Below are 25,684 nucleotides of genomic sequence, written 5' to 3' on the forward strand. Positions count from 1 at the left end.
CCCCTGGCTTCGCAAGAGGAGCTGTTTCCAAGTTTTGAACCCGCAACCAAGAGGCTGCAATAGCGCAATGGTTAGCCTCGCCCACTTAACCAAGTGGTAACATAAAGCATTAAGAAATCCAAAACAATAAAGAAGATGAACACCAATGTTTGGACTATTGAGAGGATTCATGCAAATACAGGAAGGTAATGGTTTGAATATGAGTGAAAATTTGATACATGGTCAATTGAGACCAATTCCCTAGATACTGAACAATCTGGAATTGCCACATCACCCTTCCACATGTCACAACTAGTTTTGTAGTCACAGATACATGAAACCAATTGCCTAGAAAGAAAACATTGTTTGATCTCTCCTTTATTTTCCCCAGAAAATCACTGTATAACATGGGAGCACAGAAGTTCATATTATACTTGTTGGCGCCCATTGGATGCACACTTAATCAACTAGCAAAGCAAAATTGTGCTGACAGAGTCAATCATATGGTTGTCCTCTTCACTTGCATTCACCTGGTGAAAACATTGCCTACGTTGAAATATATGGGATGGATCACCAACATACTCATCAGCCCCAACACCTACAGTAAGCAATTCTTATGCAGTACATGATCAAGTATCCATGTTATTGTTCTCTTGTTTTAGGGCATAGATGAATACTGGTTTACTTAGCCATTTCCTCTCGTCATGCCACAACTCAAAACAGAATAGAATGCCTGTACATATAACATATTTACAATTATAAACTTGCTCAGAATTTTGGATCATCATTCCTAGAAAATCATTACACATGCACATCATGTACACCACTTCTGAATGATATAATCGTTGAAATAATTGCTGATTATTACCTGACAAACATAATAAAAAAAAAGAAAAAGAAAAGAAAAAGAAACCATCTACAGTCAGTTTTTCTGCACATTGGACCAAGTTTGATGGTTCGATTCCTCAATGGAACAACTGACAATATTGAAATTCCAGGTTTCTCAGTTACAGTTCAAGGATGTTGTGGGGTCGTCAATGAAAGTGTGCAATAGAAATGCATCTCAGGGACAACACCTTGGAATAAAAGGAACTCTTACATATTCTGGGACAGCCTTCATCTCACAGGCTGTCAACAGGATTGCGGCATAAAGATCATTTAGGGGTCCACCTTCTGACATTTATCCCTCCAACATCCAACAACTAGCCTCAATGTAATCTCCACCTGCAATACCATGTTGATTTGTGGTTCCCCCAAATGCAGGTACATCCATACAAGGGTCTTCCAAATACCCTAAAGAGTAAAGATATATTATTTGCTAGTTAAAATCTCAATTAAATGTAATTTGCACAAAACAGAAGACCAGTTACACTATTTGTTGATCATTGTTTCTAACTTTTCATCTCATACTCCCCACCCCCCCGAAAAAAAAAAAGAAGGTGAAAGAGGAAGCTATGTTTCCACTAAATCACATTCCTGTACCAAACTAGCAGACCTAATCCCTTTGATGATTAATGACCTTTTTCTTGACCAAGAACTAGACTGGAAAACATCAGATACAGAATGACAGAATGCAAGGCACTTAATGCTTGTACGATGCAGACTATAGAATGATACCTGACAAAGCTTTGGCTTACATCTGGCTAATTTGCATCCTGTCCCCTCTGAGGTTCAATGGGCTCAGACGAAATACCTCGTTCAATACACTGTGGTATATAGAACATCAGAGTAAGATCTCATATAACAACATACAGAAAATTTAGGCAGAAAAACAAAGGAAAACCACAAATTATCCTCACAAGAATTTCAAGAAATTGGTCCTTTGTTTTGATGAATTTGGAAAAATGGTAATAGAAAAGCATTTAAGAAACCCTCCAAAAAGAAAGTTTTCCAAGTTTCATTCATGAATCATCAAATGATTTAAGATTCTTGACCAGTTATTAAAACTGGTATGGCATTTTCTTCTCTTAACAAACAATAGTGATAATCCCTGGTTGAGAAAATATAATTTGAAAAATTGAAGGGTTGCCCAATCCAATCCCACTATCTTGATGCAGGGACAATTGCGCAATCTGCCAAAAAAATTTGCTCCATCAAGTTAACTTTGTGTTGATTTTTTTTCAAACAACGGCCCCACTGACATAAGCAGTTGTCTTAGAGATTGTACAGGAACTATCGGTAAATGCATTCCCAAATCCTATTGATGGTTGAGATCAGTGGAATTGCTTGCAGTACTACAGGGCCATAAGCATGCTTGTTAACTCCTTAAGGTAATATGGTTGATTATAGAAAGTTTTTTGAAGATTATGGGCACCAGTCTCATCATAGGAACTCAAATTTCCAAAAACTGTTCACCTAAAAAAAAAAAATTCCAAAAACTAGGATCATGGCATCAGGCTGAATATCTTATTCAAACAGAGTCCACACATATATCAACAGTAATCTTTTTCTATCTTTTTTCTTCCTTTTATCTTCTTCTCCACTATCTATCACTGCTCTAGTATAGAGGTTGCTGCTTTCCAGCTTCACCAAAGGAGAGCAAGTGAAGAAGAAAACAAAGTATTGTTAGTAAATTATACCTGAAGAAGATATCCGTGGAGCCAATCCAATGTCTGCGGAAATGTTGTCGCTGAAATATTCACAACTGTCAGACCCTATTTCAAGAGGAAAACAAAGAAGTATTGATGTTAATAAAGTTTACCTCACCTTTAATAGTTGCCAACCCCTGATAAAACAATTTGAGAAATTTTGCACAGTTTACGCTTACAGCAGTCATTAAAAGTTAAAACTGAAATGAATTGTGAAAATTATACCGCTGCTTCTTACAAATTTGGATTATAAAATGAAAAACTAAATAGCATTCTTTCAGATTGGTAAGGTAAAAAATGGAAATTAAAAAATTATAAACCGATCAATTCTGTATCTATTATATTAACTACAAGCATGTATGCTCCCTATGTACCTCATCTTTACTTTCGTCCACATTCTCCATATCATTATGAGAGAGAATGTGGGCAGCACGAGCTGTGTCACAAGCATGTGGACAGATGGGATACTATGGTCCCCACATCCGTACATGCTGGGTCCCACAATAGACATCTCCCAGGCACTTCTGCTCATGTCCTTTGCATTTTCCCATAATGAGATGCATGCTATGTACCATCACTAACAATCATAGGACATGATATACTGATTAGTTACAACAATAAAACATGACTAGAATATTAATGGATGTTAATATTTTTTAACCGCAACCATTACATCTATGGAAGTTCTATTTCATATACCAAACAAAAGCCAATGCTCCATGTAATTTTGGTGTGATTGTGTTTTTTCCCTAAATGTAGGAACATGCAAGTTTGTCCGGAGAGAGGAAAAAAAAGAAGGGGATATTATTGCTATAAAAATTCAAAATGTTAAAGTTACCACAATCTCAATCAATTCTTAGTTTGTTTTTTTTTTTGGGTGCATATTTTATATCTTTCACCCTAAAAAATCCTAGCAAGTGAAAGTAATCGAATTCTATCAACCAACAAGAGAATCATGAGTTTTGGACGGAAGATTTAGAGTTGACAGTTCAGAAAAACCCTTCAAACGTTGAATAATGATGAGACCAAGAAGGATAAAATTCTGTTAGCATACCTCATTAACACTACATGCTGAAACACCTTAGCTGAAGTTTTTTCTCCATCATCGTCTTTTAGACTTAAATCATTACATTAAGGTTCCCATTGATTTAGCTTAACCTAATCTCACAATCATGTACAAGGCATATCCTAACTAGTCCAGGAACTACTCATTTAAAGCCCAATTAAATATGTTTGACACCAAGTTAGATTTATACTGATATTAATCTGACAATTACAGACAATACTAGTTGATCACATATGCAAAACTAAAGATGCAACATGGATGGACATACCTGTGATTCAAAAGAGCAAAGGTAATCTTGAATAGTTTTTAGGTTGGCAATAAGCTTATCTTGATCCTGTTAAAATGAAAAAAAAAAGAAGTGAATTTACTGTACACCCCATCTAATGAAATAACTTTGACATGCATAGCTCTGAAGATTCAACAAATTATCAAACAAGTCTAAATAAAGGTGAATCAAAAGGAGCAAATGTATCAGGTGAAGCAGATTCATCACCAAAATAAGGTTGTTTTATTAAGAATAAGTCTAGGGTTGGGTTATATACATGTTGGGCCTTTGATCCCCTAGATTTTCTATGTAATAAGCCACTTTTATGGGCCTAAAATATGGGTAATTAAGTTGCATACGGGATTCCCTACTTAGTTTTATTTTTATGTAAATAGTGGTCATATGTGATCATTTAAGTGATCATGTGACTTGGTTAAGTGGTCATGTGACTATTTAAGTTGGGCTGGATTAGGACTCTATAAGTCCAGCCATGTTTTGAGTCTATCTCCTTTGTTATTTCACTTTCCTAGTCAGTTTAAGTTACCTAATAGGTTAAGGATTGGGTTAGGCCTTTCCTTTTTAGTACAAGAGTCTATTTTTGAGTTTTTTATATAAGGTTGTAAGGGGGGCAAGTATTGAACATGAATTTTGATATTAATGAAAAGTTTTTGCTGCTCTTTTTCTCCATTGAAGATTTTTGTCTTGTGTTTGATCAAGGCTGGTGGGATCGGTGTTTGATCCGATTGACACCTTGCGGTGGGAAGCCCGGGTGGTTCGTTGGTGTTTGATCCAATCGACACCTTACAGTGTGAAGCCCGGGTGGTTCTCTTCAAGTTCTACCTTCTAGTTTCCGTCAAAGATTCAATTTTTATTCAAGTTACTTCAACAAGCTACTGCCAATAACTTTCTGCAACTACAAGTGAGTTGGAAGCATTCCCATTCTCATACTTCTTCTCCTAATCCTCTATAACCCCAAACCCTAACATTTCCCCTTGTTATTTTTAAGTTTCCCATAAACCTAAAACCTGCATAGACCAATCCACCCATCAAAACCTCACCAAACCAGAAACGAATTACCTTCTCTGCCCCTATGGCACTCGATCCAAGCCCTAGATTCCGCTCTTTTCCTTGTTTCCAAAACCCAAAACCCTAAACTTAAGTTGCTGCCCATTCAAGTTTACACACTTCCATCCATTAAAACATCTCAAGACCTTCACTGATAGACTCCCCCCTACATCAACTTGACATAACCCACACATCAAACCCTAACCCTAAATTCACCAAAAACCCTATTTTTGACCTAGCCGGCACACCTGTTCATAATAGATCCTGGTCGATTGGCTCCTAGTTGGTCTCCTTCCAATCTAGGACTACATTATCAGGACACCAGCATGTTCGACCTGTGCTCAGATTCCAATATGTGGAGCAAATCTAGAATGACCTGGACCCACCATTTGACCAGATAAAGAAAGGACATCTCTTAACTAAGATAAAAATTTGATATCCAATTGACTTCTTGATTAAGAAGGCTGCTCAGAGGGACACATCAAATGCTAGTTCGAGATCCCAAACCCTTTGCATGTTTCCCGTGATTATGGAAAAAGAAAGTCTGCACCGAGGTCAAAGTGACCTATGTAGACATCCTCATAGAGGTGTACCAGAATCTAGCTATGAGTGAAGAAACATGAGGAATCAATATTGTGAAAGGATTACCACTAGGACGGAATTGATGGTCATTACAAATTTACAACACTTCATGATCTGAATCATTAGGTTGCGGATTGAAAATATGGAAACAGCCTGTCCGCAAAGCGGGGGTAAGGTTGCATGTATTTGCCCCTCCCAGACCCTGCAGTAGTGGGAGCCTCATGTACTGGGACACACTTTTTTTCATGATCTGAATCATGGATTCAAATGCAATCTTAAACTAGCAATCGGAAACCCATGTAAAATATCCTATAGATAAGAATCCTATTTTCCCTGTTCACTACTTAGTAGTAATGTCAACTGCTGAATTCCGTGAATATTGGCTTGTCAATGAGACAGTGGCCATGCCTTTATTTATAATCTTAGAATATTACAAATATGGAAGACTTGCTTAACACTCAACTAGCACATTTAACATGTGCATAATGAACCTAGACACTATAGGTACAAGGACGATATTACCCCTGAACCCATATTACAACACTCCCCCTCAAGTTGGAGCATACATATCAAGCATGCCCAACTTGCTTACAGTAGGCAAAAATAACTTAGAGCTGATTCCTTTGGTAAGGATATCAGCTAGCTATTCACTAGACCGGACAAACGGAATACAAATAATTCCCTGTTCCAATTTCTCTTTGATAAAGTGCCGGTTAATCTCAACATTTTTGTTACGATCATGTTGGACCGAGTTGTGAACAATGCTGATTGCTAACTTGCTATCACAGTAGAGCTGCATTGGAAGATCAGTACTCGTACCCAAATATTGAAGAAGTCCCTTAAGCTATAGAAGTTCGCAAATACCCTGTGCTATAGCTCTAAACTCAGCTTCAACACTTGATCGGGCTACAACCGCTTGTTTTTTGCTTCTCCAAGTAGTTAAATTTCCTCCAACAAATGTGCAATATCTGGATGTTGACTTCCTGTCATCAGGGCTGCCGGCCCAATCTGCATCTGTGTAGGCTTCTATTCGGAGATGGTTATGCGGAGAATACAAGACTCCTTTTCCAGGAGATGACTTGAGGTAGCGAAGTATTCTATATGCTGCCTCCAAGTGAGAGGAGTGAGGATCATGCATGTATTGACTTACAACACTCACAACAAATGTGATATCTGGTCGGGTATGTGAGAGGTATATCAATCGGCCAACTAACCTCTGATAGCTACCCTTATCCACTGGATCACCTTCCTTACTCTTCAAGTGTGTGTTGGGCTCAAGAGGGGTATCTGCTAGTTTACACCTAACCATCCCTGTTTCACTCAACAAATCCAAGGTATATTTTCTCTGAGAGAGAGATATGCCCTTGGCTGAATAGGCAACCTCAATCCCCAAGAAGTACCTTTTTTTTTTTTTTGGTAAATAAATAATGTATTACCAAAGCCCGAGGGGGGCGAGGAAGAAGAAAAAAGGGGGGGGGGAATACAAAGGGAGGAGAGGGGGGGGAAAGCGGAACCAGCTAGCGGGTTCTCAAGAGAGAGCTATCTAAGCCCCAGGATACAACAACATGCCTGTTCCTTGGGGAATCCAAAGGGCCTTCAAAGGCAAAACACCACGCTTGGAAGAAACACCAAGAAGTACCTTAACTTGCCCAAATCTTTGACTTCAAATTCGGTGCCCAAATAAGTCTTTAGCTTCTGGATTTCCTGTGCATCGTTGCCCGTGATTACTATGTCATCAACATCGACAATCAAAATTGTCACTTGCTGTCCCATTCTTTTAACAAACAAAGTATGGTCAGCATTACTCTGTTTACACCCATAAGTAATCATAGCCTTATGGAACCGGGCAAACCAAGCCCTTGGTGACTGTTTTAAACCATATAGAGCTTTCTTCAATTTGCATACCTTTCCTGTGTCTCTGAGGAAGTAAAACCAGGAGGTATCGCCTTGTAAACATCTTCTTCTAGGTCTCCATGCAGGAAGACATTCTTCACATCAAGTTGTTGGAGTTCCCAACCTTTATTTGCAGCACAAGAGATGATAACTCAAACAGTATTCATCTTTGCTACAGGGGCAAAAGTCTCTTGATAGTCAATTCCTTGGGTTTGAGTAAACCCTTTGGCAACTAGTCTTGCTTTGTATCTTTCCACTGAGCCTTCAGCCTTGTGCTTCACAACAAAGACCCATTTACAACCAATGGGTTTCTTCCCTAGGGTGTAAACAGAGTGATGCTAACCAAATCCCAGGTCTGGTTCTTCTCAAGCGCAAGCATTTCTTCGTTCATTGCATCCTTCCATTTCTGTTCAACTATTGCTTCCTGCCAATTGTTAGGGATGGAAACAGAGGATAAAGAAGATACGAAGGCACGGAAAGCAGGAGTGAGAGAGTTGTATGATATAAAGTTGGAAATAGGATGTTATGTACAACTCCTCTTTGGTTTTCGAACAACAATAGGTAAATCAAGACTGGGATCAGGAAGAAGGTTACCAGAAATATGACTAGGAGCAGGACTGGCAGGAACAAATGCCGATTGAGTAGAAGTAGTGGTGGTGGTCTCTTTGTACCGAAGGCCATGCAAAGGAAAATCAGTAGTTCCCCGAGAGTAGGTTTGTATATTGTTCTCCCCCTGCTCAACATCAATGGTTGCTGCTTAGTTTGCACTTCTTATTCTTGACTTGTAACTCCATCTTCTAATTCAACAGAGACATTGTCTATTGTAAGAACCTCAATATCCAGAGGAGTGATCAGCGGGACCTCTTCACCACTTAAAAGCTCCTCCTGCAGAGGTGCCGGCCGGCTGGTTAAAGTAAGCTTAAGATTTGCGGAACATCACATCCATAGTAACAAACACCTTCCGGGTGGGAGGATGATAGCACTTGTACCCCTTCTGGGTAGCAGAGTAACCAAGAAAAACACAACGTGGTCCTTTAGGGTCAAACTTGCTGTGTGCATGGTGATTTCTGGCAAACACGACACAGCCAAAGACCTTGGGAGGAATCACAAAAGTGGAATTCCCAAACAGAGTGTCCAAAGGGCAGCGGCCATCTAAAACTTGGGAAGGAAGCCGATTGATAAGATAAGCAGCTGTATGAATAGCATCACCCCAAAAATGCGTCGGAGCAGCCATAGTAAACATAAGAGAACGTGCAACCTCTAAAAGATGTCGGTTCTTGCGTTCATCCACTCCATTTTGAGTCGGAGTGTCAACACAAGAAGTCTGATGTATGATTCCATGGTTGTCCAAGTATGAGCGAAATGCACCATCCATATATTCTTTCCCATTTTTTGAGCGGAGAATCTTCACTTTGGCATCGAACTGTGTTTGGACCATTTTGTGGAAAAGAGTAAAACACGTGAAGACATCACTTTTGCTATGCATCAAGTATACTCAAGTTGTCCGGCTAAAACAGTCAATAACAGTGACAAACCATTGAAACCCAGAGGTAGAAACACATCGGTCAGGGCCCCACACATTAGAATGTATCAAACCAAAAGGACTCAAACTTCGATTATCAGAAATAGGAAAACTACTTTGAGTTTGCTTTGCCAAAATGCAAGCATCACAAGAAAAATTATGTTTATTACATCTTTTCACGAAACTAGGAAATAAATCAGATAAAAACCAATCGGTGGATGACCTAAACGACGATGCCAGTTATTCAATTCAAAAAGTGTAGAATCAAAATCAGAACACACAGGCTGAGATGTCAAAGCTGCCCGTGAACTACCAAGTACGTACAGACCACCAACCACGTTACCACATGCAATCTTATTGTTCGTTGCCAAGTCCTGACACAAACAATGGTTGGGGAAGAAAGTTACTTTGCAGTTTAAATCTTTGGTTAGGCTACTAATGGAAAGCAAATTAGTAGTAAATTTCGGGACATGCAATACAGAGGAAAGACTAAGAGAGGAAGTGCAATGCATAGATCCCTTTCCCGAGATAGGAGAAAGAGACCCATCAGCAACACGAATCTTATTATGACTAGATAAAGGAAAATATTTGGAAAAAAAGGATGAGGAACCTGTCATATGGTCAGTTGCCCCTGAGTCAATTACCCAGGAATCGGGTATGACCAAGGTGCAGTTCCCATCAAATGAAATACCTGTGGAATAGGGTGTAATGGGATGGGTAGGCAGAGCCGAGGCAGCCATGGAAGGAGAGACAGATGCCGAAGATGTGTCCAAGTGATTCACCATATCCCATAGATCTTACAGATCAGCTTGAAGTTGGGAAATTAATTGATCAGGCTGTTCTTCAGTAGCTACCTGATGAGAACGGGCGTTATTGGGCTGACTGGAACCACCCTTCCCTCACCCGCGAGTATCAGTAGGGCGACCATGAAGCTTCCAACAACGGTCCTTGTTATGCCATTCCTTCCCACAGTGATCACATTTAATGGGAAGCGATCACTAGATGTTCAGTCAGTGCTAGCAGAACGGGAAGAATTTCCACGGGAAGACTGGGAACCAGAAATAAGGGCCAATCGTCCCTGAGTAATAGGATGAACCATGGCTGTACGCCGGTTGTCCTCAGCTGAAAGAATCGCATAGGCCTGTTCAAGAGTTGGGAGGGGATCCCGATTCAAAATGTTGGCCCGTATGTGATCAAATTCAATATTCAGGCCGGCCAAGAAATCAAAGACTCTTAAACCATCCTCCCACTTACGGTAGGCCGTGGCATCAACATCAGTGGTTGCAGTGAAGGTGCCCTGAAAATCTAACTGCTGCCACATGGTACACATGGTATTGTAATACTGAGAAAGGGACAATTCCAACTACTTGATGGAATGAATCTTCTGTCGCAGTTTGTAACATTGGGTGGCATTCCTAACCTGAGAATAAGTGTCCTTGGCGGTCTTCCAAAATTTTGCAGCCGAACCAAGGAGATAACGCTCGGCAAGGTCTTGATCCATGGAATTAACCAAATAGGACATAACCACGAAGTTGAAATTTGTCCATCGATTTTGTGCAGTACCAGCCTCAACAGGCCTAACCTGAGTTCCCGTGATGTAGCTAGAAAAACCATGGGAGCCAATCGCAAACAAGCAAGAGCGAGACCATAAAAGATAATTGCTGCCATTTAACTTGATAGGATTTAGTGGAAGCGGAATAAAGTTGCGTTGCGATGAACCATTAAAATCAAAGGAAGTAGAAGAGATCTCGGAAGGGTCAGGCATGGTGGCTAGTAGAAAAAAACTCAGAAATAAACCCCCCCAAAAAAATCAGAACATATGGAGGAAAGGTAAAAAACCCTCGGTGGGAATCAACTCACCACCAAGGGGGTTTAGAAAAATGGCAGCAAGGTAGAAGCCTCTCGCGCGAGAGAAAAAGGAGGCGAGAGGCCTGCGGAACTGGTGAGAGGTGGCAGAAAAGGTAGAAGAGGGCTGTGGGGCCTGGCGGAGGTGGTGGAGAGGCTGTTGGAGCCTGGTGGAAGTGGCGGTAAGTGGTGGAGGGTCTGGCGGGACCTGGTGGAGGAGGCGGAAGGTGGTAGAGGCCTTGGCGGAGGCTGGCAGAGGTGGCGCTAGGTGGTGGAGGGGCTGGCAGTGCTCTTCCTTACGGCAGAATCTTGAACCGAGAAAGAAAGAAAAAAAGGTAAAATTAATTCCCATATTCCCGGAATATTTTTAGTTTTGATGCCATGTCGAATACCGTGAATACTAGTTTGTCAATGAGACAATTGCCATGCCTTTATTTATAATCTTAGAATATTACAAATATGGAAGACTTGCTTAACACTCAACTAGCACATTTAACATGTGCATAATGAACCTAGACACTATAGGTACAAGGGTGATATTACCCCTGAACCCATATTACAACATCAACAAATCACAAGGCATCTCAAAAGATTGAACCAAATAAGATGACAAGTTGTAACTCCTTCGCTCCACTTGAAAGTGATTCAAAGACCCAACAGCAAGTAGAAAATTCTCCAGCCTCCCTTCCATGTAAACTCTAATAAATAGAGCTATAGGAATCCTTTTTATTTAATAATTATTTATATGTTGGCTTAAATTCATGTTATAGCAATATTCTTTCGCAGTTAAGCCCCCCCCCCCCCCCCACCAAATTTTTTTTTTTGATGAATTGAGCATATGATCTTAAAAATAAATGGTATTAAAATTTTTTTTAATGGCTTTTTCAGAATAAAGAAAATAAAATTAGGGATGTTAGGTAGAAGTCCGGAGACTGAACCAGCTGTGCCAAATAGACATTTTCTCTCCCTACCAAAGCAGACAGAATCCTAACCAAAGATGAGTTTGCCGCATCAAGCATCCTCAAAGTGTCACATAATTGGAATGATGTAGATTGAAGGATGAAAGCAAGAGTAGAGCCCATTAAGCCAAGCAGGTCATCAGTTTTGGACTGGCCTGTTGGGGGAAGTTTAGTCCAGTTGTGGGCCTAACTTCCAGCTCATTAAGGGTTCACCTAATTGTCTTATGGGCAGGGCAGGGCCAGGCCAGCCCATTGGGCTGGGTTTTTTCTGGTTTACTCCAAACCAGAATCGTGGTGGATCTTTTTAAGTTATTTCTTTTGTAATCTTAGGCTATTAAACAGTTTCTATTTGGTTCCTTAGCTAAAGATACTTCAATAACTTTCTGTACAAGTCCCATTATTTCCTTTTATTTTTCTTTCCTTCTTATGTTTGGCCAATAACCATTATAAGTGTAAGGGACCTTAGAGTCCTCCCCGCGATTTTGAAGATGAACATAAATTGGTTTTATTCCATGGCTGTGTGTGAGACAGAGATAGGTGAGATACCTAGGTTAGGGTGAGACTGACCAAGGCCATAGGTAAGAGGCCTTGGTCATATCCCACTCTTTCCCTCTTCTTCAGTAACATTAATTCTACCGTTAATTTCTATTTTCTCCACCTGCAACAAATATCAACAGAGGATTTTGTAACAATACATTCTCTCCATCATTGTTGTTGTTGGGTAGTGTGAGAAAGGCTCCATTAATCCATCAACAGGACCGGATATTGGTGGAGTTATATTTCCTGCGGCACTTCTGTTCTGGACTTTTCTGGACAGCAATCTTCCATGACGATTTTCATCATATCCAACCATTAGATTTGTGTCCAAGTTTTGGTATGTTACTCCCCTAGTCATAAACTACCTTCCATTATATTTTCTTGGTCATCCAGTGGTTGCAGCCCTCAGAGGTTTTAAGTTTCTACTCTAAACTCTTACTTTCTAATTTTGAATTTCTTTCATATCTCCTAACCCAGCCATTAGAATTGGCTGAAATGAAGTGTTAGTCCTTCCTTAGTTCCCTACCGTTGACTGGAATGGTTTCTCCTGCTGAGTTGGCTAGTTGCTATTTTTGTACACTATCTTACTTTCTGAGTTTTTAGAGCCATTCTGTTCTACCGGCAGTAGAGATTGCTCTGCTGTGTTTTTTTTCTTCCTGTGGCTGGATGTTAATAACAGTAATGTGTCTTAGACCTGTGGCTATCCTAAGTATCAAAAGACATTGTTATTAGCTTACTGTTAGGTTTGTTACCTACTGTTCAGTTGCTGGAAATAAGTGACTTAAGTCTACTGTTTGTCACTGGTGATCCTCTTGTGGGATAGGTTATTTGTTGGTTGTTAGTGACCTAGTCCTACGTTATGGAAAACCAAGATTTCCGACTTAACTCGTCCTCCTCAAAACCTGGTGACTCGGGTAGGTCAAACCTGGTCAGGGAGAGTCAATTTTTAAAAATTTTAAATACATTTTATATGCATAAACTAGTAAAAAATAAGAAAATATAGTCTGGAGACTGGACTCTGGAGCTGTAATACCCCAAAAATTTGAATGGCAGAAACTCAAGCACATTATAGTACATTCGATCAATAAGGGTAGTGTCGTAAGGTTGGGATTAGCCTATGATGTAAAATGGTCAAAGTGACTTGTGGAATAAAATATTGTTATTCATAGGGTAGACCCTACTATTGGTAGATGAAAATAAGTATTCAGGGTAATGGTTAAAATGAATAAGTTGTCAATTGGGCATAGCCACTCGATGAATAGTAAATTGACTTAAAGGACCTTAGACCATGTGGAAATGAGTTGGGTCCATCTTCAGCTCATACTTGAGCCATGGGTTGAACCAAGATTTGGTCCAGCTGGGTCCACAAGAAGGGGTTATATAGGGTTTGAGTGAGGGTAGGGGTCAGCACTATTCATTAAGTCCCTTAGAAGCGAAGAGAGAAAGGAGGGAGAATAGAGGAAAAAGGAAAGAGAGAGGGGGAAGCATCCTTAGATGATAAAAGGCCATGGGAGGAGTAATGTTGAGCTGACTTCGAAGGTAGGGGATGAGCTCCACCACCAAATACACCAACTGAGCTAGCCACCTTCACCCCCACCTCAAGGCTAGAAGAGATTTGAAGGTAAATGCCCCAAAAACCTAATTGGTTTCTAACTTAAGGGTTAGGAGATGAGTTTGATTTTGGTATAGGGTGTCTTTGAGGTCAAAATACCTCATGGTGGCCTTAGATTTGAAGGAAATGAAATAGGGGTGGGATTCATAGTTAGGGTTTGGTGTTCAAACCCAACCAAAGTGGAATTTATGAAGTATGAAGCTTAGATTGGTATTTTCTACATGATTCATGTCTTAAAGCAAGCATTTGTGCTAGACTTAGTGTGAAGAAGTGTAGGAAAATCATGCTTGAGCGTTTGGAGCGAAAACCCCATGAAAAACCCCCATTTCCCCTTGAGCTGGGCTGTCCCCGAGCTGGCTCTGGGCAGCAACCGGTGACCCGGATAAATCAACCGGCGAGCACGGTTAAATGGAATCTTTCAGGTCTGTTTCATTTTTGATCAACAGAATCTACCAGGCTGGATGCCGGCAAGCCCGGTTGTGATCCGGTGAGCCGGCAGAGGCTCCAGGGAGCTCGGATCATCTCTGTTTGGGGATCTTGTTCATTTTGATTGTTTTGTTCCAATGGGGACTAAACCACTAGCTTATTTGGGTGTCTTGAAACATCTTTGATGACTTTATGATCACAGGTGATGAGTGAGGTGAGAAACCCCAGATGTACAAGTGAGGGCAATCTATCGGGGATTGCACATCACTGTGAGTGGGAATCCCTTTGAAACCTATTTCCTTGTGTGATGGGTGTTTAATTGAATTATTTTATGGATTCAGTTGAGATTATAGCTTGGCGTACTAGATGTGTATGTATATGATAGAAAAATGCGTAGGATTCCGGTATGTGACCTAATTTACATGCTTGCCTATAATGTGTGGTGACTGAAATGATATAATTGTGGATTCCATTCCTGTGAGTTATGTGATATGATGAAGTGTTGTATGCCATAATGTTGCTTGTGGGTTGCAATGAATTGTATGTACGCGTGAATACTAATTTATAAATAGGTGTGACATTGTGAAAATTGTGATAATTTTGATGAGAATGACTATAGAACTGTGATGTGTGTGATTGTGCTGTCATGGTTGTGAGTTCAAGAATCATGTTGTGTATGCACTGATGTGGGAAATAGTATGTGTGTGGTGCCTCACGTAGTGGGTTAAGGAGTGAGTGCACATATTGGATATGTGAATTCCTCACTTAGCGAGGGGAGGAGTAGAGGGTATAGTGATGTGGTTGATCCCTCACTTAGCGTGGGCAGGAAGAGTGGAGATTCAACATGAAGGCCACGTGAATGCTGGCACGAGATGCAATGAGATGGGAAGGGAAGAGAAGATTTGAGTCCATTCCACCTTGAGAGTGTGGGTATGGTAATTGTTGAAGTATGTGTGTGAAGCCATCATGAGTCCATTTCACCCGAAGTGTGAGTACGGAAATGATGGGGTATGATTATGATATTATTGCGAGTCCATTCCACCATGAATGTGGGTATGGCATCGGATTGGGTCATGATGTGTATTTGAGGTGTGAATGTGTATGACTATTATAGTGAGTCCATTTCACCAGGGTGTATGGTAAGAAGGGACATGCGAAAGTGTGTGTGACAACCTTGTGACTCTGTGAGTCCATTCCACCATGTGTGGGGATGGTACTAATTTGGGGAAGTGTGTAACATTAGTGTAAGTCCATTCCACCATGACTGTGGGAATGGTATCGATTTGCGGAGTGATTTTAACCCGAGTTTGTGGCAATATTGAGATAGTTAAATTTTAATGAATTGTATTGGTGAGTATGTTTAAAGAGATTTTTATTCACTGAGCTGGTATAGCTCACCCCTCGTGGACATATACTTTTCAGTGTGTTATAGGACAGAGAGATGCGATGCTAGCTGACTAGGGGAGCAAAGAAGGATACAACCCAGAGACCTTCTACCAGTTGGGGAGAGGGGGGGGGGGGGGGGAGGCAATAGAGGGGAACATTTTGTGATATGTGGGTGGTTTATGTATATTCATTCATGCCATCAAGTGGGGAATTAAATTGAAATGTAGTTTGCAAAGGAATGTCGTATGGCGTACTTTGAGTATTATACATGGTATCTGTTAACGAAGGATTTATCTGTATTGTCCGATAATGAATTGTTTTATAGCGTACTCTGATCTTTGTTTAAGTATCAGTGGACAGGGGTTGTGTTGGCAGAACCGCGGGTTAGAAAGAGAGAATTAGAGAATGGAATGGCGTAATTCATTGATAAGTAAGCCCCTCTATTTATAATAGAGGGGAAAATTACAAAAGGACTGAAATAGACATAATTATCCCTAACTAGCTGACGCTATAAGAGCAGCAATCTAATCCTAATAACTTAACAACTAAGCAAGCCCAAAAGGACTAGAATACCCCTACGGTGTTCTGGATTATATATTTCAACACTCCCCCTCAAGCTGGATTATACAAATAAGTAAAGAAAGAAGATCCAGCTTGAACTAATAAGAAAAAAAAAACTCCAACATTCTAACACTCCCCCTCAAGTTGGCGCGTATAAAGTACTAATGCCCAACTTGAACAAAATAGGAAGAAATAGAGTTGCAGCAGAGTCCAACTTGACAGATAAATGCAGCTCCCAAATAAACCTTCAAGAACTTGAAAAATAGATCTTCAAAACCTGGGCAGACTTGATCAGCAAACCGGAACTGGAATGTCTTCCAAAAAAGGCAGCTTTCACCAATCTTCTATAGCTGTCCAGTGATGAATCTCTGACTGATAATCTTGAAGATAAGCAACTAGGGCAGCAAGCAGCGGAAACAAATGAATTAGGCAGCGGAAATGATCAACCCAACTGTAGATCCTTATATAGGTACTGTAAATCCTCAAATAGGAAGGCAATAACCAAACATCTTCAATACTCTTCATCTCCCCCTTACGGCAAACTCAACCCAATAATGAAGGATACCAAATAGAAATGATGGAGAAAACTGATCTATATTTTGCACCAATGTTCTTGCAACTTCTACTTTCTACAATGGCTGCAGGTGTATTGTACATAATCCCCCCCTCACGTGTAGTAGTACACGTGGAGAGATAACGGAGATGATGTAAGAAATAGTGCAGAAGTAAAATATTCCAGAATTTTCCAAAAGGTACTAAGGGTAATGAAAAAGGAAGAAATGGCAATTTAGAGAATATCATAAACTTCCAAAGTGGTTATAGGTATATGCCAAAGGTATGGTATGGGAGGTGGTGAAGTGACAAAAAAAAAAAGCATTGGGATAATGAATCACGGAGAAAAACAATGCAACATATAAATTGCCAACCATCTTCAAACGATCAAACAAACTCCTTAGTTGGAAACTCTTGCAGGGGAGAGACACCAAACTCCAATATTCAAAACTGATGAGTAAACAGATCTGATTTGAAGTAAGGAAAGGCTCCAATCTTTGAGGCTTGATCAATCTTCAAACATGGAAGAACCAGTGTGCAAAACTCCTATTTGTAAACTCTCACATGCTATATAGAACTGACGAAGATATCTGGGCAGAATTGATGTAATAAACTTCAAAAAACTTGGATCAGATCTGAATTAGTGAACAATGCTAGGATCAAGCTCTCAAAGTAAGCTGGATTTAAATCAGTAGAGAAAACTTCACACAACTGAATAGGTTCGTAGTTGCAACCAAATGAACCAATACCTATGGAACACACTGTTGTAATCCCAAAAAAACTGATCTCCAGGGTAGTAAATTTGAGTCTTCAACAATGAAAGAAATTCGATCTCCAATAGTAGGATACTGAATCTCAAGAACAGGGCAGCAGTAACATGTCAACCAGTCATGTTTACAGAAGCCAATCAATAGAACCAGCAAGGTATGTAGTAAAGCTCAATAGAACCAGCAAGATAAGATAAATAACCTAACAAATCCATAGCTAGTTGAAGCAGCCAGCCACATAGGAACCAGTAAAAGAATAGGTTGATAGTTGGAGAAATCAATCCATAAGAGTGAAACCTGAATTTTTTCAAATAAAAAACTCCAAAAAATGATGCTGTAATTTGGGTTGAATACTCCTTTGATGTTGATAAAAGTCCCCTAAAAAAATAGCAAGATAGGACATCCCTTGCCCTAAGATCGATTAGAGTCAGGGTTTTGTAAAACACCCTGAAAGTTGAGATCGATTGTAGGAAGGGGGCTTCAAAAAATTGATGATGACTAATCAAAGTGATGATGTCTTGGCATAGATGTTGTCCACAAGTGCTTGAATGGATCTCCAATACGAACACCCAATCTCTTGTAGGGTTTGAGACTTGATCTTCAAGTGGGAGAAACACCAAAAAGTGCAGAAAAAATAGGGCAGCAGCTATCTTGTGTAAAAAAACTTCTTCAAGCCATGAATAATTGAAGTAAATTGCCTCTCTTGATAGTAGAAACACCTTTAAAAAACTCCAGAAGCAGTAGGTAACCCTAACCCAAAAAATCGATCAATTTCAGGGTTTTCCAAAACCCTGAAGAATAGAGATCGATTGGGGTAGGGGTCTTCTAGAAAACTTGGATAGGTGCAAGATTGAGGTCGAGTGGTCCTAGTAATGGAAGTAATCAGCCCTCCAAAAAACAGCAAATGCTAAAACCTGTAACCCTAAATCAGCTAGGAGTCAGGGTTTTTTCAGGGTTTTTAGTAGGTAACCAAATTAGAAGGTTAAGGAAACTTTGCTGTAAAAACTAATCCAGCCATCAGAAAGGGTCCAAACTTAGGTCGAGTGGGGCTTATGGTAGTAGAAAATCACCCCTAAAAAAATCAGCTGCAACTGAAAGGAGGAACCCAAAAAATCGATGAAGTCTTCAAAACCATGACAAAGGAGATCGATTGGGGTCAATCAAGGCTGGAAAATAAAAAGGAGAGGGGAGTAGATGGAAGAAGGTAGATAGGTGCTGGGAATGGTTACATGGTAAGCTCCAACAATGGAGGATCAACCTTCATGAGTGAGAGAAATCTGATCTTCAAAAATTTTTGGAAAGCTCCAATATTGCAGTGGTAGTTTCAGCAGCTATCGATTAGAAACAATTGTAATGAAAAAGGTAGATTGGGAGGCGGCAGCAACTAAATCATTGGATGCTTTGATTACCTCATTAGTGCTGCCCCCTTACAAGGATGAGAAGAAGAAAAAACAGAAGAAGGAGAAGCCGAGAAAGAGAGAAAGGAGGGAGAAGTCGATTGAAGAAAAAAGGGTTTTTTTTCTTTTTCTTTCTAACCTAGATCAGACCTGCTTTGATACCATGTTGGCAGAACCGTGGGTTAGAAAGAGAGAATTAGAGAATGGAATGGCTTAATTCATTGATAAGTACCCCTAACTAGCTGACTCTATAAGAGCAGCAATCTAATCCTAATCATAGTTCGAAAACTCGTTTCGTTTCGATGTTTCGGGCTGACCGAAATATCCGAAATTTCGGATATTTTTCGGATATTTCGGTCAAAATTTTGCATTTTTCTGGTATGTTTCGGTAGGTCATTTCGGCGGGTTTAAGGCCAAGTTAAGGCCTTAAACTTCATGGAAACCCTATTTTAGGCTATATAAACACATTTAAATGTTCAAATTGCAAAAAAGTCACCCAAAGTGGTATTTTGGACCATTGATTGGCAATGTATGGTCGAACCCTAATGTATAACTTAGTTAATTACACATACACATTGTTTAAGACTTTAAGTTCTAGAGGACATAAGAAATTAATGATTAATAAGCAATTTAAACAAGTAAATTGACTTGGAAGTTGGAAACATAAAATCAATGACTCATAAGTCGTAACTTAAGTCATAATATTTAGTACATTAAGTCAATAACAAGTTAACAACTTAAGAAGTTTGAATCTTGTGTTCTCCAAGTGGTTCCGGCATAGATTCGAAGGTCGGTACACAAATCAGCAAAAAGAGTTTGAAGAATGAAGAAAACAGAAGAAACAAACCACAAAAGAGCAGCCAGTCGAAATTTCGATCGAGACTAATGAGTTTCTGCCGTTTGTACTAGGTGTTTTGAAAAGAGAATCTCGATATCTCGCGAGATATGCACCAATATCTCGAGATATCACGAGATAATCGAAATCTCGACCGAGATTTAGTATTTTTTTTATTCGAGGTACCATTTCGTTTCGCCCTGGTCGAGATTTTCGAAATATTCGAAATCAAATCTCGAGATTTAGTACTTTATGATCCTAATAACTTAACAACTAAGCAAGCCCGAAAGGACCAGAATACTGCCACTGTATTTTGGATTACATATTCCAACAGGTTGTTTGTTTTTATTTGATTTCGAAACGTTTTAAAATGGATGGTTTTTAGGACCTTACAATCTCCGCCCATAAGGGCTGCATCTTCCCTTATCCCGGGATGTGTGGCGTTATAGAAGCCTTTCTCAATCAAAGGAACTTTACTTATGTGTGTGTGTGTGTGTGAGAGAGAGAGAGAGAGAGAGAGAGAGAGAGAGAGAGAGACTTTACTCTTACAGTCGGGCCTGTCGTCGCCACCTTGTTAGCCAGGGAGTTGCAGCCCAAAGGAGAAGTGAAGGTCTGAAAATATCTTTAGTTTAAGGTATGCTTTACCTTCGTGAAAAGTGGCGGATGAAATAAAAGCTTTTTATTGTTTTATCAGAGTCTGATTGGCTATTGTGTAGTTCTCGTTGACCGCCAGTCCAACACTATCATTATCAATTCCCTTTTGACCATCATTGTACCAATCAATATTTTGAAGCCATCTTTGTCATCTGGTATGTTCAGCAATTTGGCAAGTCATTCTTGATGCATGGTATATTAAGTTCTATTGAAAGAAGAAAATTCCTAATTTGTTATTTTCGCATGGGGTATAACAAAAATTCCTGATATCACATCACTGTGGTCTTCTTTTTAAATTATGTCTTTCATGATTCCCTATCATTTTTAGATAAATTTTCTGTTCTATAGCTTGAGGATCAATTTAATAGAATTTCTTTTATGTGAATTTTCATTTTAGATATTAAAAAGGGGAAGCTTATAAAAGCCACATTATAATAACTAAAGGAGTATGACAAAAACAATACACGACTATACATAATCTAAAGGAGTATGACAAAAAGAAATTCATAATCTTTTAACTATAAAATTTTTCTTTTAGATCCTGCTTTCCTAGGTTAGCAACTTCATACCAAATTGCTTAACAGTGGCCAACAATCAAATGTCAAAATTGCATGCAGACTTCTGAAGAAGTTACTGGAAAAGCCACATTATATTCCATATGATATATATACACCCTAAATCTCTTAATTGATTGTTGTGGCAGTCATCCATGGTACCTGGGATAGACATTTGTTGACAAATGTCCTAGTAGAAATCCATTCCTCTAGTAAAGCCTGCAATGAGGGGGAAAAACAAGTCAACAGCAGAAGTCTGACCCAGATGAAAGTAGAAAAGCACCAAGAAAAGCTTAGGGAATATAATATGGAGGGCACCCTCCTTTAGAAAGTTAGTTTAGGCCTTTCAGAACCCTAAAAGACGATGTGTGCAGCAATAAACTAAATCATGTATGAATAAAAACCAATAAGAATTATTTTGGGATTTTCCCATGGTAATTACAGTTCATTCCAGATGAATGAAATTTCACCAAATTTACATTCTAACCTTGAATCACATTTTAATTTTCCCTTTTTCTTCCCAACTGAGTGATTCATTCATATTCAAGAATTGGTCCTAACAAGTACAAAAGATAGCTTGGATAAAGCTATCAATGATCCTCCATTTCTGCCTCTTATGTTGTTAGGTAGGGGTGAGTAACTCACTCCCTCATATACAAACTTACAATTGGTTTTTGCAGAACCATCCTAAATAGCTGAATTAGATTCTTTGACTCTGCAAAAAATGAGCATATCAAACTCTTTTAAACTCAACATCATAGAAAACACAAGAACGCTTAGGCAAGAGGAGGATGTAAGGTACCAAAGCTTCTTACTGCCTGCCTGAGTTGAAAGGTGTGAGAGAGGCATGTGCCTAACTGAGGTGAGATGCAATCGAAACAAAAAAATATAAACAAAAAGAGCGTACCCAATGCATGAGCCTCCCATCACTGCGGGGTCTGGGGCGGGTCATAACAATTACAAAAAACAAAGAGATGATGTATTATTAAGGATCAACTAGTCCAGACAGATCATGCCCAGGCCAGCCTGGGCCAGAATTTAGGCCCAAGACTTGATAGTATGAATCATACAGGGTCCCAGAATTTTCAAGTTTTCTTGAGTAACAAAGGTTTCTCTATTGCAACTTGGTGGTTGCAGGTTTGAACAAGGAAACAGCCTCTCCACAGAAAAAGCAAGGGTAAGGCTGCATACATATGCCTCCCCAGACCCTGCAGTAGCGGGAACCTCGTACACTGGGAACACCCTTGAGTAACAAATATAATTACATCCATTTGTTGGAAGATTTTAGCAAGCAAACTCACTAACTCCGTTAGCTAGTCGACTTATATTGAGGTCATTGATTTAAAACGCGGTAACAGAGATACACAATATTGGTTGGTATTAGATGGATTGTTGCCAGGATTCTGATATGGATCAGTTGATCCAGCCTATAAGATCCTGATTTTTAATCATTGATTAGGTTACAGGTTTCGTGTTCAAGACCTACTAGAAACAGAAAGTTCCTTTTCTAATGCATCTATACACACTTCCTGTGGTTGGATTGCATATAAATCACAGAAATGGCATCAAATAACTATGATAACTAAAGGAGTATGACCATGGTTCGAAAACTTGTCTCGACCAGGTCGAGATTCTCAAGATCTCGGCAAGACAGTGCTTTTTGTTTTTTTTTTTTGGGTTTCAGAATGATGTTTCGGTTGGCCATAGCTGGCTCTGAAACTTTAAGGGAAGCTTGTTTTAGGCTTAATAAACATATTTAAATCTTCAAATTGAAAAGAAAAAAACACCCAATTTGGTGTTTTGGATTTGCACCCATGGTTGGTAGTAAAGGCCGAACCCTTGATGTAATATTGCCTATTCTACACATTGTTTGAATGATATAAGACATAAGTGGCAAGTAAAACAAGTAAATTATGCAATAATGGATGAAGACACATAATATTGAATAATTATTTAAGAAATAATTAAAAGACTTAAAGTTTCTACTACAAACCACAAGATACAGTGAAGTGTTCACAATGCATATTACATAAACACCCAACCCAAGTACAATGAATAATACATAAGTCATAAACACCTTACTACCCTAGTCTTCCACGTCTCAACTCCCAAGTCCCAACAATACAATACTATGAGTACTAAGGAGGTCGAGATTTCTCCGAGATTCACGAAATATTCAAAATTTCGGTTGAGTTATTTGAAACTGTGCATATTTTGTGTCTCGTATGTCATCTCGTCTCGAGAAGCTCGAGATTCTCGAGATATCCGAGATCTTGCCGAGTTTTTGAACTGAGTATGAAAAACAATACACCACTATACAGATTACAGGTTTGATCAAACAATAAATGTGGAAGACAGCTAATCTTAAGTTTTTTGATGTGATGAATGTGCAAGATAATAAATATTGTCACAGCCTAACCAATGTCCAAACTACAGAAGGTTCAATTTGTTTGACCAAATCAATTTGCTAGAGCTGTAATTGCCAAATAAAGCTTATGCATGGTTTCTGCTAGAATAGAGCAGCCCAACCAGAGTCTCTTACAAGTACAGAACAAGCCCCAAAGTCGCACATACCTTAGTAAAGTAGTGCCAGGTTCAAGGCATATACTTGAGTTGTGAGCGTAAATAACACCAACTACAAGATGAAAATTTAAGAATCGTCCATGTGATTTAGACAAACTATACTCCAAAAAATATAGCCGCAAGAAGATGAAGAACCAGCCCATTCAATAAGCCGCGGTTCTTCAACTGAACCTATTTTGATTCAGGTCAGACCAACCTTGGTCTGGGAGAATCGTGGGGGTAATTTTGTACTACTACTAATAGGTAGCCTTAGTTTCTATTTTGGTTACTTAGTAGTCAATCTTTAGTTTCTAATTTTGTTATTTCTATTTTCTTGATGTACAAGGCATCACTACTACATGTGTGGCCGTGTGGGGGCTTATTATAGTATTTTCCATTTCGTTGCATTCCTTTCTAGGCAGTACACTCCTCTTTATATTGTAAGGGGCCATAGAGCCTTCCTCACAATTATGATAATGAATGAATATTGGCTTTGTGCCTTTGTTTGCTGAGAGATGCAGTTGTGCGGTCAGCTTCCCTATTGGTTAGTGAGATACTGACCAAGGCCATAGGTGAGAGGCCTTGGTCATATCCCCTTCTTTCCCTTCTTCTTCTATCATATTCTCTTGCAACCCTAGCTCTGTTGAAGCTATGATCACTGCCCTGCTGCACCATTGGTGTGGAGTTCTTGTTGGTGATATCAAGTTCAATTGGATTCATCCCTACCATGTACATACCCTGCGGCACCTTGTTTGAGGTTCTTGTTGAGATGGGCTACTTTACCCGATAGGGGTAATTTAGTCCTATTGTTTTAGTTGTTTTGTGTTTTAATTTTTATTTCTTTTCTGTATTTTTCCCTCTATCCGATCTCTATTTGGGATTCCTAATTGGAGTGGCAATTCCTAATAGGAATAGGACTAGGGGGGGGGGTTCATACTTTGGTTATGATTTGTGGTTTTTATAAATGAGGGCTGGATGATTGATTCTGGTCATTCAAGCATTCATATTCAGTGCTGCTTACATGGTATTAGAGTCACCTCTAATCTGAAGAGCAGCCCTCTCGATTTTTTTCTGGTTTTTCTGCTCCAATTCTCTCGGCTACTGGTTCTCTTCTTCTCCACCACTCTCGGACTCTCTATCTCATTCAGGGCAGCAACTTTGAGGTGATCCAATGAAGATTTAGCTGCTGCCCTCAATGACACCTCACTGAAGATCAAAGACAACTGGTGTGACCTAAATCTGCCGGCAGAATCCCTCCATCCTTGGAGATCAAGCTACTTCTTCAACTACAGTTTGATTTCTGTTTTTTTTTTTGGAGATTGGTTCCTGCCATTATTGGTCTACACCCTTCCCTGATTGAAGACTGCAGCTTTGGATCAAACTTAATTCAGATTCCAACCTGCGATTTCTCCGCAAATCAGGTTTTTTCCTAAATTTTGATAAATTTAGGGTTTCTTATTAGCTCATCCGAAGGAGCTAATTTTTGGAAGACTTCTTCTCCACTACTAGAGGAGCACTTGATCTAATTTTCAGCCTATTCTGACGGCTGAAATTGCTGCAACTTCAAAACCCATCCTTCACACTCTATTCAGTTTTTTGAAGATCTGTTTTTTCAAATTAGTGGATCGATTTCTGCCTGGCTGAATTATGGGTGATTCAGATATGACTACTGCTACTTCTGGAGGGGATGGTCAAACTAGGAATGACTTTCTTCCCTATGCTGCTGCCATTAAGCTTGATGGTACGAATTATTTAATATGGGCCAGATCACTATCCTTGACCGTGGCTGGTAGGGGACTCACTGGCCATCTTACTGGCACCACCAAACAGCCTACTGAAGAAGGTGCTGCCCGTACTAAATGGGCTGCCAACGATGCTATGGTGATGTCATTTGTTTTGAATTCTATGACCACCGACCTTTCAGTCAAGTATCTCCTCCTTGACATCGCTACTCGGATATGGCCTGCTGTCAAGGGAACTTATGGTCGATCAGGTAGTGGTGCTCAGGTTTATGAAATTAGGAAGACACTCCAAAATACTACTCAGAAGAAGATGTCTGTCACTAAATACTATGCTG

General features: G+C 39.6%; 1 protein-coding gene across 6 annotated transcripts in view; it reads right to left on the reverse strand.

Moving 5' to 3' along the window:
• Window positions 1-730: 730 nt before the first annotated feature.
• Window positions 731-25,684, reverse strand: part of LOC122648677 — a 69,056-nt gene continuing 44,102 nt past the window's right edge. For 3 of the 6 annotated variants that reach the window (XM_043841897.1, XM_043841893.1, XM_043841898.1), the window contains 4 exons: window positions 21,208-21,264; window positions 3,902-3,967; window positions 2,559-2,633; window positions 731-1,685 (listed from right to left, as the gene is read on the reverse strand). In XM_043841897.1, coding sequence (XP_043697832.1) covers window positions 1,623-1,685; window positions 2,559-2,633; window positions 3,902-3,967; window positions 21,208-21,264 — 261 coding nt within the window. In that variant the 3' untranslated portion in view covers window positions 731-1,622. The remainder of the gene's footprint in view (window positions 1,686-2,558; window positions 2,634-3,901; window positions 3,968-21,207; window positions 21,265-25,684) is intronic. The other 3 variants (XM_043841895.1, XM_043841894.1, XM_043841896.1) reach the window with 3 other exon arrangements.

The sequence above is a fragment of the Telopea speciosissima genome, chromosome 1 (genome assembly GCF_018873765.1).
Source record: "Telopea speciosissima isolate NSW1024214 ecotype Mountain lineage chromosome 1, Tspe_v1, whole genome shotgun sequence".
NCBI lineage: Eukaryota > Viridiplantae > Streptophyta > Magnoliopsida > Proteales > Proteaceae > Telopea > Telopea speciosissima.